Raw genomic sequence first — 18543 nt, 5'->3', positions numbered from 1 at the left:
CTTGTCGTTCCCCTTGCTTGTGCGCTTGCTCTCTCTCTCTCTGACAAATAAATAAATACAATCTTAAAAAAAAATAGATCTCTCCCTTGGGGGAAAACATATCCAATCAATCATAACTGAGCTAGTAGATCCCTGATTCCCAGTCCGTTTTTTTGAATCATAGAAACCTAGGGCAGGGAAAAACTTCACCACATCAAGCTGGGGAGGGGGCATATGCTACTCTCAAGGAGCATGCATGTCTTAAAAAAACTTATTTAACGCTGTAAGTTTATATTTGGGAAATTTAAAGAACATTATTTTGCTGTGTTTTGGAATAGGAATCCCAAAAAAACCTTGGTTGGTGTGCATATTTATGCATCAGTCATATCATGCGGAGGGCAATCAGAACCAGCAGGGCAACACAAAGTATCCATTTATCAAAAGGAGGCAGGGTTACTAAACTCTGATAAACAATGGCCTATTTGCAACCACTTCTTTACATATAGATGAGGAAGCTGAGGTTGCAAAGAGCTCAGGCCAAGGTTATAGGGCCCGGAGGAAGCACAGGCAGGGTCTCGACCTTGGGTCCTCCACTGCCCCGTGCCTGACCATGGCCTTGAGCAGCGAAGAAGTAGCTCAGCCCCAGGATGGGAGAAGCACTGGGTGAGGACTGAGAGATGGATGGCATGGTGTGATCTTGGGCAAGCCAGTTCATCTGAGACTCATTTCCTCATATGCAAAGTGGGGAAGATAATATCATGCCACCCAGGGCTGCTGAAAGATCAGAAAAGAAGCCTTTATAAATGGTAACGTATCATTTAAGAGTGGCCCTTCCGGCATTTAAATCATCCAGCTTGTAAAAGAGTGGGCACACTAAAGCTGTCAATGTAGACACTGCAACCACCTCAGCATAACCACAAACAAGGATTTCCAGACAAGTAGGAAAATCAATGCTAATTCGAGCTTCCTCAGTACTTTTTAATCAGGGTTAACAGTGTAAGTGGGTAGCTACATGGGAAAAAGAAATGTAAGTTGGATTTACATGTCAAACTGTAAACCAGGATAAATTCAAAATAGAAGGTAGACTTAAATTTTAAAGTGAAACCATATGAGCACTGGAAGAAAATGAAGTCTTCAACCATGGCTCAAAATCCTGAAGTAATGAGGAAAAGATTAATAGATTTAATTACATAAAAATAAAAATAATGCTTCTAAAGCAACAAGAGAAAATAAACACCATCAATATGGGGAAAAGACAGGTGACAAAAGAAAATGTGCAACAAGCATCACAGACAAGGGTTTAATAGCCTTACTCTAGAGGGAGCTTCTAAAAATAAAGAATAAAAAGACCAAGAATCCCATGTATGTCCTACAGATAGCAGCAGGCAGCCCACAGGAAAAGAAATGCAAATGGTCCTTAATTTATGAAGTGGCACTCCTTCTCACTCCTAAGAGAAATGAAAATTTAAACTATCCTGAAAACTACGACTCATCTATCAGATAGACCAAAAAACTTAAAATGGACACTATAATCTGTTGGTAAGTCCACAGGAAAAGGGACATTTTCATACATTGCTGGTAGGAAGGATAGTGTGTGGGGGGGGGTAGGATTTGGCAATACGTATTACACATTCATTTATCTTTTGACCTAGGAATCTCACTTCTACAAATCCACTCCAGAGATTTAATGGCAAAAATAAGAAAAGGCATGTGCAGGAGGCTTTTCACTGCAGCACTAATTATAGCAAAATGTTGGAAACAACTCAAATGCCCATTAGTAGGGAACTGATTGAGTAAACTATGCTATATCCACACAGAAGTGACTGACTCCAGGATATTATTAAGTGAAAAAAGGTAATGTACAGTAAGTTATCATTTAAATAATGGTATATACCTTTTAAAAAAGTGGATGGATAAACCATAAATTTCTTCTTAAATGGTTATGTGCAGGGGGAGGGAGGACCTGGAATGAAGGGGACTAATACAAGGAGCTAGACTTCTGTGAACATAATTTGTTTTGGGCTTTGGAGCCTTGTAAATATATTACAGAATCATAAAATACAAAAAGATTTTAAGTAAACTTTTAAAAGTCCAAAATAAAATGAAACAAATGAACCTGTATATCAAGTTTGTGCCAAAACCAGAGAGAGATGAATCATTTCTAGTGGCTTTCAAACATAGGACTTTGTTCATTCCTAGTGGGATATACCATAAGGACAAAAAGAACTGCAAAACAATCTTAATTGTAAAGTAATTATATTACAGGAAGTAATATTGGTATTGCTTTTGGGGGACTATTATGTACGTATTATGAGGTAAAGCAAGTAAGTACTTATGTTAGTGCCACTGAAATTTTCAGCATGGAGAAAGGAAATAGGATGATACAATAGATGAGGTAAAAACTCTGTCGTGCTAAATTTGAATTGGAAGTATCAATATAAATTTCTTACATATTTTGAAAAACAAACATGTATTTATTTCCTTGCTCTGTCCATTGAAAAGGCCGAGAAACAATGACCAACACAATAGCAATGAACATGTCTAGCACCTAGAACATGATCCAGAGCTCCTTGGAGAAATGGATGATTCCAGATCTGGGGAAGGAAATTTGGAAGAGCTAGAATATCTTATCACACCAGAGACCAAGGAAGCAATAAAACGCTAATGAGGTTCTGTCACAGGACTCAGGAGCCAAGTTGAAGAGGATCCCATTGGTCAAATATGGGACCATTTGAGTATCAATAAAAGTAATTATAACGGGTAAAACATATCAAATATTTTAACTTGAAAAATTAGTACATAACGGAAAAGAAGCAAGTACTTATCCTATCTTCCTTATAGGAAGGAACTGTACCTTGGGGTTGATAAGGCAAAGTACCTCTTTTAGGTGCATTCCAGCCAGTAAATGAAAAAAGAATGATAGAATTAAGAGTTTCCCCATTTGACATCTCCTAGGGAAATGATGAATCTAGGCAGTGGTCATCAGCGGAGCAAACATGACAAAAGAGGAAAGCAAACATTATATTACTCTTAATAGATGTACACAATGACAGCTATAAGTATTCTAGCCAAAAAAGAATCAATCTTGAATCTAATATTTGATCAAGCTTCCAGATCTAACTAGCAATTCGCAGGAAACACAGCAGACAGAGGAATATGTTAAATGACACCACTGGGATTGTGGGGGGTATGTGTCATGGAAATTCAGATTGCAGAAAATTCTACAGAACAAATGACTCAGTTTGATCAACAAATAAATTGGGGAGTAGGGGGTAGGGAGAGAGAGAGAGAGTCAGAATCTCTAGGTTAAAGGCGGTTTTAGAGACATCATTTCATTGTTACACTTGGATCTTATTACAACCTTGATTTGCACAATTTAAAAGTTATGAGGTATATGGGGAAATTTAGCATTGACTGAACATTGAATAACATAAGAAAATATTGTTCATTTGGTATAGGTGTGATAATGGTAGAATAGTTATGCTTTAAGAGTCCTTATTTTTTAAACACTAAAATTTAGAGAAACAAACAAGTTTATGGATGAAATAAACAACAAATGAACAACAAAGTGAAAAAGCAACATAGTGAAAGGGAGACAATATATGCAAATCATATACCTAATGAGAGGTTAATATCCAAAATATATAATGAACTCATACAACTCAATAGCAAAAAAAAAAAAAAAAAAAAGAATCCAATTAAAAAATGGGCAGAAGATCTGAATAGACATTTTTCCTAAGAAGATATACAAATGGCCAACAAGGACATGAACAGATGCTCTACACCGTTAATTATCATGGAAATGCAAATCAAAACCACAGTGAGATATCACCTCATACCTGTTAAATGGCTGTTATCAGAAAGACTAGAAATAACAAGTATTGGTGAAGATATTCATTATTAGTAGGACTGTAAACCAGTGCAGCCACTATGGACAACAGTAAGGAGATTCCACAAAAAATTAAAAATAGAACTACTATATGATCTAGCAATTCCACTTCTGGGTATTTACCCAAAGAAAATGAAGACACTAAGTCAAAAGGATAGATGCACCACCATGTTCACTGCAGCATTACTTATAATAGCCAAGATACGGAAACAACGTAAATGTCCATCAATGGATAAAGACATTGTGATACCCACACACAATGGAATATTATTCAGTCATAAAAAAGAATGAAATCTTGACATTTTTGATAAGGATGGATGTCGAGGGCAATATCCTAAATGAAATATAAGTCCCAGAAAGACAAACACTATGTGATCTTTCTTATATGTGGAATATGTATTATATATATAATATATATATAATATATATTCACCAAGACCATAGATATGAAGAACAGACTGGTGGTTGCCAGAGGTTGTATGTGTGGAGGGCCAGCAGGTAGGGGTTGGGAGATAAGGTTAACCATTAAAAAAGAAGAAGAAGAACACATGATACTCCCTTTCCCCCTAAATAAGGGCAGGAAGGGAAAAGCATAAACAGGAAAAACACAAAATAAAAATAGTAAAAATAAATTCAAATAATATTGGTAATCACAGGGAATATAAATATTCATACAATGGAAAACTACATAGAAATAAAAAAAAAAAAGCCTGACCAGATCTGTACGTATCAACACAAATCTCATGAACAATTGTACTCAGTGTATAAATTCAAAAGCATATACATAGGTTGGGACCACTTTGCAAATTATAAAATGACACAAAACAATGTTATATATTATTTATGGATACAAATACATATAGCAGAATTGAATGGAAAAATATATACCAATTAAAAAAATTAAAAAACAAAAACCAATCAACTTTTCAGTTCATGTAGAGATGCTGCAAGGCAAAGAAAATCTGAGACTCTTTTAGCCCTTCAGAAAGACTTTATTCTTCATAGCTTCCAAACTGTGAAGTCACGTGCCAGAATGCCTAGTCTGAGATTCTCTGAATTCCCGTAGCTTCTTACCATAGACTAACAAAATACTCCACTGTAATCATTCATTTAAAATATGTCAGATAACACTTCTCAGCTCAAGTCTACTAGTAGTTCCTCATTGTACTCAGGAAAATAGCTGAAGCAGATGGCCTGCACAGCTCTCCCTACTTGATATCTCCTGTAGTAGCCAGCCTCCAAGATGGCCTTGGATAGATCCCCACCTCCTGGTGTTCAAACTCTTGTGCAATCCCTTCTCACTCTTCCAAGTTTGGTCTGTGTGCTCAATAGAATAAAGGAGAAGCAATGGCATAATACTTCTGAGATTAGGTTATAAACACTGGAACCTCCATCTTGGTTGCTTTCTCCTCCTGGCTTGGATCACTCACTCTAGGAAAAACCAGCTGCTATGTCATGAGCAGCTCCATGCAGAATGCACCTGGCAAGAAACATATTCTACCAACAACCTTGGAAGTAGATCATTAGCTCCAGTCAAGCCCAAAAGAAAGATTTTCTTAAAGAGCCAGATAGTAAATAGTTTAGGTCTTGCAGGTCCTATAGTCCCTACTGCAACTATTCACTTCTGCCATTTTATACAATATGAAAAATAATGTTCAGGACTGCAGCTCCAATAAAACTTTATTTGCAAAAACAAGCAGTAGTTTCCTAACTTTTGCATGACTGCAGCCAAGGCTCACAGCCTTTCACTTCATGAAATCCTCAATCAGACCCACCCAGCTAAGCTGCTTCTTAGGTTCTTGACCCTCAGAAACCGTAAGTTGACAGTTTTAAGCAGCTACATTTTGGCTTAATGGAACTCATACACCCCATCCTCCACTCCCCACCCACCCTCTGCCAAGCACACACACATACCCCCTTTCACCTTTCTAATTTCACCTCCTTCTACTCTCCACCACACATTCAGCTCAGATCACAGAAATCTTACTGTTCCTTGAATATACCAGAGGCACCCCTGCCTCAGGGCCTTTGTTCTGCTAGTCTTTCTGCCTGCCTGGATGCTTCTCCCATAAGCATCTAGTTGGATCCACTAGCTCCTTTAGGTCTTTACGCTGAGCCCTTCTTGGTAAAGCCTTTCCTGACCCTATTTACAAGTGCAACACTCCTTCCTCCTTACATTCTCTATCTCCCTTATTCTTCTCATAATATTTACCATGTACCATACATTTTACTTTACCATCTGTCTTCCTCACTGGAGTATAAGCTTCACAAAGATAAGTGTTTCTACTTGTGATACTGCATTCTGCAGATGGCTTTCAATAAATTGTTAAATAAATAAATTCGCTTGTCTCAACTAACCTGCCAACTCCTTAAAGGTTTAGTGTACACAGGCTTGAACACACATTAATGTTAAATTAACTTTGAAGAATAATTTTAAACATCTGAATAACACAATCAGATCATTTGGAAGGATCACTCTAGGGGATGAATAGAGGCATTTGGTGTCTGCAACACTTAATCCTCACTCTACACTCCCAATAGGCAATTTCACTCCTCCCCACTGTTTATTATCACCTATGCACAGACTAGTGGACATCTTCACTTAGACCCTTCCTCAGAAGGACATCTTGTGGACCTCAACTTCAGCCTGGCCTAAAATGAACTTCCCCCCTATTCCTGCCTTCCCCTATTGTGACCAAACTCAGCATATGCAATCTTCTAGTCAATTATGTCACCCTCAACACTTCTCCCTACCACCAAGTCCCAGATTTTATCTTCTGAAATCTCTTAAAATCTGTCCACTTTTCCCCATCTCCTCCAACACCCCAATGCTACCTACCATAGCCACAGGATACTGCCATATACCTTCCGGTCTCCTTGCATCTACTATGACCCCTCTGAAAACGATTTTCCACAATGCAGCCGTACATCTTTTTCAAAATGCACATCTCATTGGATCTCATTACTGTTCACTTAAAATTCAGTAGCTTCCCATTGCTCTCAAGATTAAAACATTTTTCTGTCCTGCATGGGCTGGTTTCCACCTTACCTTTCCAAATTTTCCTCATAACCACCACTCTATTCCAAATGTACTCTATACCAACCAGATTCTCAAAGTGCTGAGAACTTTACCTCTGCCCAAAACACCCTTTTCCCTTTTCCCAGTTACTACCATGTCTGTTTTAAGTCAGCTCAAATACTTCGTTACCTTGACTACATCAAATTGCTTTTAGAAACTCCTCTCCTTTGTTGTACTTGAAACAGTTTGTATAGCATTATTTGGTGTTTCCCTTACCATACTAGGAGTAGGCTGTTTTTACTCCCTTGTGTCCACAATGCTCAACAAAGAATGACAGGAGGATCTTAGTAACTATTGGTAGAAAACGTGAACTATTCAAACAGGGCCGTTAAGGGCTTGTTACAGCTAGGAAAGAACGAAGGCATTGCTGCACTAGAGCAGAACATTAATGTTGGGGAGCACCTCAACAAGTCCTTGATGGTCAAGGGAATTGACACTCTTCATGAAATTATTCCCAACACTCCCCAAACCAATTATGTAAATCTGTACATTAGGTTCTAATAGTCAAGACATTATTTTATTTCTACTGCTATCAGGGCCCGTGGCCCAAGTATCTGAGGTACTGACACCACTTTCAGGTTAAAAGTAGAAAGAGATACATTACTTGGGACTACTGGAAAACCAAGAAAATTGATACAGCTCCAGTACCTCTCTCCCATTATTCTCTCTCACAATCTGGATTTTGCCAAACCATTCTATTTGCTCAAAGGCTACTTTATTTAGGGGAAAGGGTCCATCCACTGAGAACTAAGCAACAGATGACCACCACTCTTAGAATTACCAGCAGGGAGAAGCTTGAGAAAGGAGATGAGATTCCAACTGGCTGAGTTGGACAGACAAGGAACACAGGAGATTTGGTGAGTAAGATATCAAGAGTTCTGATTTGAAGGTTTTGAATTTATAGTACCTACAAGGCATCTGGTTGGAGATGTCTAATAGGCAATTAAACATTGGTTTAGAGCAGTACCATGCTCACCCATAGCTTTTATACTAACTAGGAGTCAGCATCCTCTGAAGCAGAGGGCAGGAGTGACTCAATAAGAGCGTATGTGTAAGAACTGTTCTAGGCACTCAGAATTGCAATTTACACACTATAAAAATGTTTAAGTCTGTCAAGAGAATTTTAAATATTTCACTATATAAAGTCATACACAATACAGTGTTTCAGTATTTCCTATACAACACTACATACTTTAACTTGAGGACACCCATAAAAGGATGAATTTCAGAAATCCTGAAAAATTTCTACCACCTATTGGCTATTTAAATACTGCTTATAAAAACTATCAAAGGAAAGCCCAGAATCATGTAAATGGCATATACTTAAATAAAAGAGGCAGAAACTTAACATACAGAGTACAATGCTTTTTATTTATGAATAAACGAAAAGTCCATTTCTAGATGTTTCTTTCTTTTCCATGCTTCATTTATTAACAAGCAAAACCCTGTAAGGGGCAGCTTCATCTAGTCTTCAGACTCAGATCCATCTTCATCTTGACTAATCTGGAAATAACGAAGTTCGTAAGTCTCCTTGTCAGACGCAACCACACGAAGCCAATCACGAAGATTGTTCTTCTTAAGGTATTTCTTGGTAAGATATTTCAAATACCTTTAAAATAAAGACATGAATTTCATTAAGAAATACAATTATCTACTATGCAAAGGCTTATATAGAAGATATGCAGTTGTATTCATTTATCTTTAATGTTCCCTCCAAAATATTTCATTTGTATCCAACATTGTTCAAGGTTGTTGGGGATCTAAGAATAAGGTGGCCATTCAACCCCAATTACAATAGGTTGATGCCCTACAAACCCTATTCTCCCATAGCCCTAAAATAAACATCCTTTATGCTGAAGCTAAAAAGAGCAATAGTAGTTTCCCCTTCAGTTTTACTGCCATAACCAGATTACCTTTTAATGTACAATTTTATTCCTTAAATGTATTATGTACTAAATTGTTAACATTCCTTTCACCACTATCAACCTCCCTAACCTCAATTCCATGATCAACAAAAGGAAACCTATCAACAGGGCTGAACCCATTTACAAGTTTATCGACACATTTTCAACTAACATACGGCTCAGTCCTTATATAAAGCTTTGAACATGGTCTAATTTCATCACTCCAGCCATCTCTTTCATTTACACTTTACATCAATTCTGAACTATCAAGCAGTACTTGAGCTTCCCTGTCCTTTCTTAACGTTGTTCCCTCTGCTAGGAATACTTCATTCCATCTCAGGTTCTCTGCAAATTCTTATGTCCTATCTCTTACCTTCAACACAGCAATTACAGGATTGCATTTATAATAATTATGTTCATGTCTCTAAGATCCTTGAGAACATTATCTTTCATCCCCAAATCCCTAGTGATGAATTCATAACCACAGCTAACATACACTGTTCCTTAAGTCCAAAACACCACCGGCTCACCTATTCTCACAACAGGTTCATAGTCTTTAGCTTCCACCACCAGTCTTTTTCAGCCACAATTGGGAATTCCCTAATTTGCCTGTCTCACTCCAGCACTTCATTTAGATGAGATTTTCTTGACCACCTTATCTAAAAATATCAACCCTGAAATCCTTGTTATGCATTTACACAGCACTTATCAACTACTTAATATTTCATCGTCTCTTTCCACTAGAATTTAAGCTCCTTAGTGGTAGGTACTTGTCTACTTGGCTATCCAGTCCTACAAGAGTGCCGTCATATACTTAGTATTTAAGTAAATTAAACGAACTAAAACTGGCAAAATGTTAGACTTTACCTTTGACTGGCTGCCTCTACTAAATAAACCACCAAAACTTTAAAACCACACGTATAAGAAAACATTTACATTACTTCAGAACATTACTTTCATGTTACACATTAGACATGTTTCTTGCAACATGTTCTAATATTAAAACATTTAACATTGTTACAGTTCATATATAATTTGGGTTTCAGGGACTACCATGCACTGGACAGGAGCCCTGTATATAACTTGCCTATATTCCAGCAATAAATTACGCTTACTGACAACCAGCCTAAGCAACTGGCCCAGTTACTTAACATATTTTCCATTCACATAGGCCATTAATAAGTTCAAAACACTTGTTTGTATCTCCCTGACCTTATCATCAACACATCTACTCCTGCCTATGAAAACACAAGGATTATGTATTCTATAAAATATTCACAATTACCATAATTTCCCTAAAGTATTATGGGAAACAAATACCAACCTTTTAGAGAACTGTTTCTCAGAAACAACTGTGATTTTATTCTTGAAGCGTTCAATGTGAACAACATTCCCCAGATTTCCAGTTTTTCCATTGACTTTAACCTTCTCCCGTAGAAACTGTTCCTATTTTAAAACAGAAAACATGCAAAACTAGGGAAGAAAACCCTAGATATTCACTAGGGAAGGTACCCTAGGAATAGAGCTTAGGTTAAAATCAAATATTACATACTTTAATCATTAAGAACTCTGTTACAATGATAAAAACAAGCTGAGGAGAGTGATACTTACAAAATTTCCCGAATCAAAAATTCCATCTTCTACTGGATGGGTAAGGTCCAAATTAAATTTCCAGGTTGACTTCTTAGGCTTCTTGTCTTTCTGCTACAGATAGTTCACATAATTACAACTATTCACTTTGCTCACTTTATATACAAACTTTAAAATCTGTAGCAGCCCAAAGATGTACAATGCACTGTGATGTTATATACATATATATATATGAAATGGTCCAAAATTCTAAAAAATTGCTTCATAGCTATTGGATATACCCTTTTTCTCAGCCAGGCTGTGTGAAAAGGGGTACACTCCTTGGTTTAAACGAAGTTTTTGTAAAATCCAAAGGAAATTTTCCCTGCCCACCATGCAAGTGTCTCAAAAGTGTGAAACTCAAGAAAGCTCGAAGCATACGGCAAGCCACTATTAGTTCCCTTCATCAGTAAATTCCAAAGAATCCTGTATTTACAACCAGAAAAGATTAATACAAGGATCAATCTTACTTTCTATTGTAAATTAAAACTGAAACCCACTGAATGTCTAATGAAGCCCATTCTTTTCCAATCACCAAGTTAAGTTTTATGGGCTTTTAATATTTTCCAGACCACTGACATTCAATTTTAAATTATCAGATACTATTTACTACAGGCCAGGCCCTATGGGACACAGGTAGTACACACTACCTTGCCCAACCTCAATTATGTGCCAGAAGAGGATATTCTATCCACTCAAGTCTAGAGAATTAAATCCTTATGTTGTTAAAGGTGAGAGAGGGGAGGGGGACCTTAGGTCCTGTAAAGACTTTCAATTTTAAAAAATTACGTAACTTCAGTTTTTCATACCCAACACTCAGACCAATACACATAATCGGGCTATCCAAGTAAAATGCTGCTGTGGCTACTATCAATTACATTCAGACAATATACTGAAAACAGACAAATCAGTATTTATCAGAAGATGCCATCTCCAAATTAGAGCCACCCAAAAGGACACCAAGTAACTTGTCCCCCGCCCCCCAAATATCCAAAACTTAGAACTGGTAAATTGTCGCATATACCTACCTTTTCAAATGCTTTTTGGATTGGTTTAAATATCTTACTGATTCCCTTGTTAATTAATTAACAACATAAAATCTTTGGTGCACGCTCCTTTTACATCTGCGAGTCTTGACTTTTATCTTTTAAAAAGTTTCTTCATGAGGTATTAAAGAAACTTCTTCCCCAATTTAGTTCTAAAGTTCTCTGAAACTTTTGTAGCCTCGGAGCTCCCTCCGCTCTGGCAAGGCCATCAGACCGGTCCGATTACCCAATCTCCTTCCTAGCGCAAACGAACAGGCTAGCATTGGCATTATTAGAAGCGAGATTGAAAATAGCTCAATGCTGCCCCATTAGTCCGGTTCGTCGCTGTACCTCCTTCCTTGAGCTGCCAGCGCCACTCATCCAAACTCCGGGCCCACCTAGAACTCCACTAGACCGCATGGCAGTCGCCAGGTTGTCTCGAAAAACAACTGAGAACCTTACCATCGTGCTTGTGTTCCTGACCCAGTCTCCATTTCTACCCTCCCTTTATCTCAAATGAGAGATCCCCAACTCGCTAGATGGCAAAAATCATCTACACTGGGGTAACATGCTCCCACCAAAATCCCACCCTCACTCACCGGCGCCATTTTGAAAGGCGGTCGGGCGATCAAAGAGAAAGCGACCCCCGCGCGTCACGTAGTTATACCAAAACGTACTGCGTCACGCGCCGAGAGCGTATGCTCGCCGCCTCCCGGAAGAGAGCGTGGGGAGGCCCGTAACCCAGGAAACCCGGGCGTGATCGGCGGAGGATAGGCTTCGGAGGCGGTCAGGTTTCCTGAGCGCGCCAGCTAGCTGCCGTAGTAAAATGATTCAGGGTTTTCCGCCAATGACGACGTTCGTCTGTTGACTACAAAGGTCTCCGCAGTTACGGGAGGTGGTTCCCAGATAAACACGACCGAGGGATGGAGGAATCATCTTTCACTAATCGCCTAGATCTTCTTTCCAATCAGGGCAAGGCTCTCAGGTTGCTTTGGGATCTCCTGTCTTACACTGTAATTACGACCCCACGGCGAGGTTACTTCTTTATTTGTGTTTTGTCTATGAGTCTTGTTTTCTAAATGACCGTTGAGGGAAATAACTGTTTGAGGGAGCCAAAATAAAGTAGATTCTCGAGGAAAAAACTCTTAAGAAAAAGAAGTATTGCTTACTTGTTCACTTGTTGAGTTCACTGTTGCTTCACTTTTATCATGGGTTTTAGTTAACCCTGTGTAGAAATTAAGATGGAGTTACTCCTGTGAAGCAGAACTTAGGTCAAGCAGTGATGTAAGCAGCCAAGGGCATTGCAGCTAAGACCAGATGTCTTGGAAGTCAGCACAGGCTGACCATACCAAAAACTGATAACCAGCAGAACCAGACGAGGTCTACAAAGGTCCAGACTGATTGAATTCCTTTAAAGGGAGGATTTTTGCAGGAAACTGTCAAGACTTTCCAGATGCTGACCCTTTCGTTTCTGACCACATGAAAAAGGCAACTGCCCTGAAGACCCTGCCCAAATGGTTTTGGGACAGAACAGAGATCTTCACTGCTTGAACATATTTAAGTAGCAAGTGCTGAGAGCTTAGAGCGAAGGGAGGCCTTATATCAACTGCACACTCACAAAATGACTGCGTTTGGTTCATTAACTTCCTACCCCTTGTTTTATCTTGTTATGTGATTCTCTTGTGCTTTAATATGTGTGATGTGTAAGAAAACAAGTTAAACACTAATGAAATGTCATTGAGTTTGGAATCCTGAACCTGCTTTATAATTATGTTAACCTTGCTTTATGATTGAATTAAGCTGCCATTATGGAAAGACACAACTCATGTGTGCACCTTTATAGTGTGCTCATGACACCCCAGGACTCTTGACTTCCATCCAAAATGCTTCCCAATTAAAATTCAATGAATGTTTGCTGAGACCTAACTACTAAAATGGACAAAGCACACGAGGGTGGATGTGGGGTGGTGACAGTTTAGATGACAAAAGGAAAAAATAGCTTTTGAACTTTGAAGAATTGCAAGTTGACATCAGATCAGAAAAGTGATATGCTTCTCAATGTTTTGCAATTTTTTATATGGAGGTGAAACTATCATACTGGGGGCCAGGGGTAGGGATGGGGTGGACTTTTGTTGTTAATTTGGAGACTGACCCTAGAAAGTGACAACTGCATATATCTTTTATGACAGCGATTAGTAATAGTGGAAGCTATGCTTTAATGAAGCATATAATGTGTAGGGTCTGAATAAAGGTATTGAATTCCTGGGAGAAATCCATTTCAAGAAGATTTTTTTTTTGGTTGTTTACCTCAAGAACCATAATAATTCCACTTATTTTCCGAACATTAAGGGGAAAAAAGGCAGTTGGCATTTTCTCCTCAAGGGCTGCTCAGGCTGCAGAGCAGAAATGATCCATGCACTATTGGGTATTTTGAAAATAAGCCATTAATTGAGGCACTATTTTATTTCCATTGTTTTTGGCAGACTTCCATGTTATGACCAAAACCAAACAAAACCAAAAAAAACCCCTAAAGAACTGTTAAGTCATTTGTACAAAGGAGATATTAAAAACATGTGTTTCAAAATAGCTAGTAATCTCAAAATAACTAGATGGAAACTATAGTGGAAAAAAAAAGATTTCTCCCAATTAGGGAGAAAACCCTAAAAAGAATATTAACTAGAAATGTGCAGATGGTAAGATTAAATATTGTACATAGTGCTTCCCAAATTTTATACATACAGTATGAACACAATGCCTGTCAACCCCCCTCTCCCAGATATTTTAATTTTGACAATGGATTCTAAAACATATGAATTAAATGTCTGAAAAGAGTCAATACAATTTAGAATAAGGGGAAGTTGCCTTTCCAGTTATTCAAATATAAAGTACTGTAACATATGAGATATATTTCTAATACAAACTTCAGTCATTTGATCTACATGATTCTGGAGCTTGAATAAGTCAATAAAATAAAATATAGAAGGACAATATGGCAGATTAGGTTCACGGAGAAACCCCTCCATATGTAGCCACCTTGAAAAATGGGCTAAAACACAGGTTTATAATTTCTAATGTATGATTAAGTTGGTGGAAAGTAAAAATTTTTTGGAGGCAGAAATGACAAGGCATGCTCATGTAAGTTTGGAACTAGGATGAGCTCAGCTCAAATAGCATGGAAAAGCTTCAATCTAAAAATGTTGTTTAAAGTGTGCTTGGACTGGTAGTGCTAGGCAGAAGCAAATGCAGGTGCTATTTGTAGAAATGCACTTTTGATCCAGGCACAAAGGATTCCCTGTGATAAACTTACAGAATTATGAACTGACAATTTTTTTAAATCACTAAATACACAGGAAAACAAGCCACTATGAATGAAAATCAACCCTGCCAAAACCTATGAAATCAGACCAATATACATTGGAATTAGACAAAATATAAAATAAGTGTCTTGAACATATTTAAAAGCTAGAAGTATTTAAAATATGTTAAGGGAAACAGGAACAATCAAATTGGCCAGGACTAAAAGAAAATAAGTTATAGAAATTAAAAATAGAAAACCTCAGAAACAGTGGATGAGTTAAACATGAGAGTAGCCACAGCTGCAGAAAAAATTAGTGAATGGGAAATTACTTAGAATGCAACATAGAAAAGCACTACCCATCTCCAGAAAAATAATACTCAAATGACATTATGGCACAAACAGTCCTATGGAAGCAAACTGCACAGCTTTGACAAAGTATGTGTTCAGCCCAACTGTGCAAACAATGAGGCACTGAGAGAAACTCATTACCACTGAAGAATATTGCTTTTAACTCCTCCAACCTTGAATGTTCTTTGTCAAATACTCATAAATGAAAGTTAAGAGCACCAAGTAGGGGAAATAGGAACTGAAATCACTGCTGCTTGTCCTTCCTTTACTAATTTGATTAGAAAGCATTTAAAACTATCATTAAAAATTTATGCTTGCTTCAATGCATCTTTTCTCTCAGTGTGTATTTAGGAAAAACTTTAGTGATAATGTTATTATTTCTAACAATAGCAATTTCAGAAGTAAGATTTTCCTGTTAGTGCCACAGGAATTCTGAATAATTGATCAAACTTTAAAATGAGAATAAGTATCTTTTTTAATTGCTTAATTTTTGTCATTTTTTCTTGTTTTTAGCTTGTCATTCATCTATTGGTGGCCATTTAAATTATTTCTACTTTTACACTATTATAAACAATGCTTTAAGGAACTTCTTTTTTTAATTTTATTTTTATTTTTTTTTATTTTTTATTTTTTAAAGATTTTATTTATTCATTTGACAGAGAGATAGAGAGAGAGCACAAGTAGGCAGAGTGGCAGGCAGAGGGAGAGGGAGAAGCAGGCTCTCCGCTGAGCAGGGAGCCGGACATGGGACTTGATCCCAGGACCCCGGGATCATGACCTGAGCCAAAGGCAGCCGCTTAACCGACTGAGCCACCCAGGCGCCCCAAGGAACTTCTTAATTAACAAAATTAGTATCTTAAGTCAAAAGAAATGCTCATGGAAAGAAATACAGAGAAACAAAAAATGCATAAAAATATCTAAAATCCCACTTGTTTGGAAATAGCTAAGGCTTTGTGGGCATGTTTGTGAATGTGTATGTATAAATATAAATCATTCAGATTACACAAGTAATTACCTTTATTTATAAAAATTAGATGGTACTATACATGTTTTCTGAATTAAACTTTGAAATAATTACTGTACCTAAAATTATAAAAATTATGAAAATAGTTCAAAGAACACACACATACATATAAATACATGAAATCTGGACAAAAGATATAAAGATACATACATGTATCTATATATCCTTTATTCATATTTTTACCTATTATTAACACTTTGCCCCATTAATTTATCATTTGTTTTTCCTCTCTTTCCCTCCATCTATATCTACATCTATAAATCTTTGTGGGATGGTTTCTTGATAACCTTTTCATTTCTTTATTAAAATTGTTCTGTTTAGGCTATTTCTACTGAGGTTGATTCTAATAACCACATTTTCCTAAGAAATTATATCAGTTAGGTTTTCAAATTTATTTGAATAAAATGTTTTATTTTTATTTCCTCTGCATTATTAGTCATTCCTCCTAGTATTTCTCATTTTTTCTATTTGTGTTTTCTTCCTCCACCTTAAATAAATTGACCAGGGATTTGTTGTTTTGTTAATTTTTCAAAGGACCAGAATTTTATTTTATTTTATTTTATTTATTTATTTATTATTTTTTTAAGATTTTATTTATTTATTTGCGAGAGAGAGAATGAGAGACAGAGAGCATGAGAGGGAGGAGGGTCAGAGGGAGAAGCAGACTCCCTGCCGAGCAGGGAGCCCGATGTGGGACTCGATCCTGGGACTCCAGGATCATGACCTGAGCCGAAGGCAGTTGCTTAACCAACTGAGCCACCCAGGCGCCCCAGAATTTTATTTTTTAATGTGCTATTTTTCTATTCACCTCACTAATTTCTGCTTTTATCGTTATCATTTCTTCCCTTGTGCTCTCTTTTGGTTTATTTTGCTGTTATTTTTCTAGTTTGATTTAGGGCTTTAAGTTCACTTATGTTCATTCTTTCATTTTTATTGATATAGATGTTAAGGCTACATATTTTTTTCTACTGCTTTATATAGATTCTGATATATAGTGTTTTCACTATCATTGTCTTTCAGGAATTGCTTCTGTTTGTAGTTCCCTTTCAACACAGAATTATGTAACAGGTCCTTAAATTTCCAGGTAGAAGAGTTTTCTTATTTTTCAATTTTGTTTTTAATTTCACTTGGAATTGGTATCAGAGTGTTATTTTAAATATTTCTACCTTATAGAAACTGTTTTCTTTGTGCCCTAAATATTCTTTATTATGAAATTTCCATTTGCCTTTGAAAGGAAGGTATATTCCCTAATATCAGGGTGTTAGTGATACGTATGTAATATCTCCAAAAGATTTATCTCATTGATTGCACAGCAATTAAAATGAACTAGAGGACAGCAATTTTTTAAGTGAAACTCATACACATAATTGTGAACAAAGAAGGGCAGACATACTATCAGTGTTAGGTAGGTGAGCTTTCATTCTGCTAATTAGAATCTGTGCTAGGGATCTGATGGCAACTGAGGTTGCCAAGCTTTTTTGGCCCTCCAAAACACTAGGACACAAGTCATTGTGATGCTGGGACCTGCCCAGGGGTGTGGCCCCAAAATTATTTTGACTGGATCCAGAAATAAATCTCAAATCGGACAATTAATTGATGTAACCTTGTAGGTGATCCTTTTTACCCAAAACACACTCAGTGGTTGCAACTGATCCTGCTGAATGTATCATGGGAATACTAGCATACCTCATCTTGTGCTTTGCTTTATTGCACGTCACAGGTATTGGTTTTTGTTTTTGTTTTTTTTTTTTTTAACAAATTGAAGGTTATAGCAGCTGAGTCCAGCAAACCTATCATTTTTTCCAACACCATTTGCTTACTTCATATTTCTGTGTCACATTTTGATAATTCTGACAATATTTCACTTTTTCATTATTATATTTGAATTGCTGAAATCACATAAAACTTTAATGGATTGGGGATTGCTTTTTATGGATGAGCAAGGAAAGTGGGTTTCTTGAGATGAAATCTACTCCTTGTGAAGATGCTGTAAAGATTACTGAAATGACAATAAGGGATTTAGAATATAAAATAAACTTAGTTGGTACTGTAGTGGCAGTGTTTGAGGTTTCAGAGGACTGACTCCAATTTTGAAAGACGTTCTACTAGGTAAAATGCTATCAAGAGAAGAGAAATAGTTTATTAAAGGGATAATTAATCAATACAGCAAATTTCACTGTTGCCTTATTTTAAGAAATTGCCACACTCAACCTGACCAGTCAGTAGCCATCAACATCGAGGCAAAACTACACCAACAAAAAGATTATGATTTGCTGAAAGCTCAGATGATGGTTAGCATTTTTTTTAGCAATAAAGTATTTTTTAATTCACGCACGTACAATGCCTTTTTTTTTTTTTTTTTTTTTTT

The 18543-nt window shown here is 37.0% G+C and overlaps 1 protein-coding gene across 2 annotated transcripts; it reads right to left on the bottom strand.

The window, feature by feature from the left end:
* Positions 1-8297: 8297 nt before the first annotated feature.
* Positions 8298-12185, bottom strand: RPL22L1 (ribosomal protein L22 like 1). Of its 2 annotated transcripts, none has more exons than XM_021702607.1 (4): positions 12105-12185; positions 10463-10555; positions 10176-10297; positions 8298-8556 (listed from the first exon to the last, which is right to left on the bottom strand). In XM_021702607.1, the coding sequence occupies exons 1-4, from the start codon at positions 12111-12113 to the stop codon at positions 8412-8414; spliced, it is 369 nt and encodes a 122-aa protein (XP_021558282.1). In that variant the 5' UTR covers positions 12114-12185; the 3' UTR covers positions 8298-8411. The 2 variants fall into 2 exon arrangements, with proteins under 2 accessions (XP_021558282.1, XP_021558284.1); XM_021702609.1 differs by having other exon boundaries at positions 10463-10552; positions 12105-12148.
* Positions 12186-18543: the final 6358 nt, after the last annotated feature.

Source organism: Neomonachus schauinslandi, chromosome 1 (genome assembly GCF_002201575.2).
Source record: "Neomonachus schauinslandi chromosome 1, ASM220157v2, whole genome shotgun sequence".
In the NCBI taxonomy this organism is placed as follows: Eukaryota; Metazoa; Chordata; class Mammalia; order Carnivora; family Phocidae; genus Neomonachus; species Neomonachus schauinslandi.
Note: the sequence above shows the minus strand (reverse complement) of the source record. Positions and strands in the feature narration are given on the sequence as shown.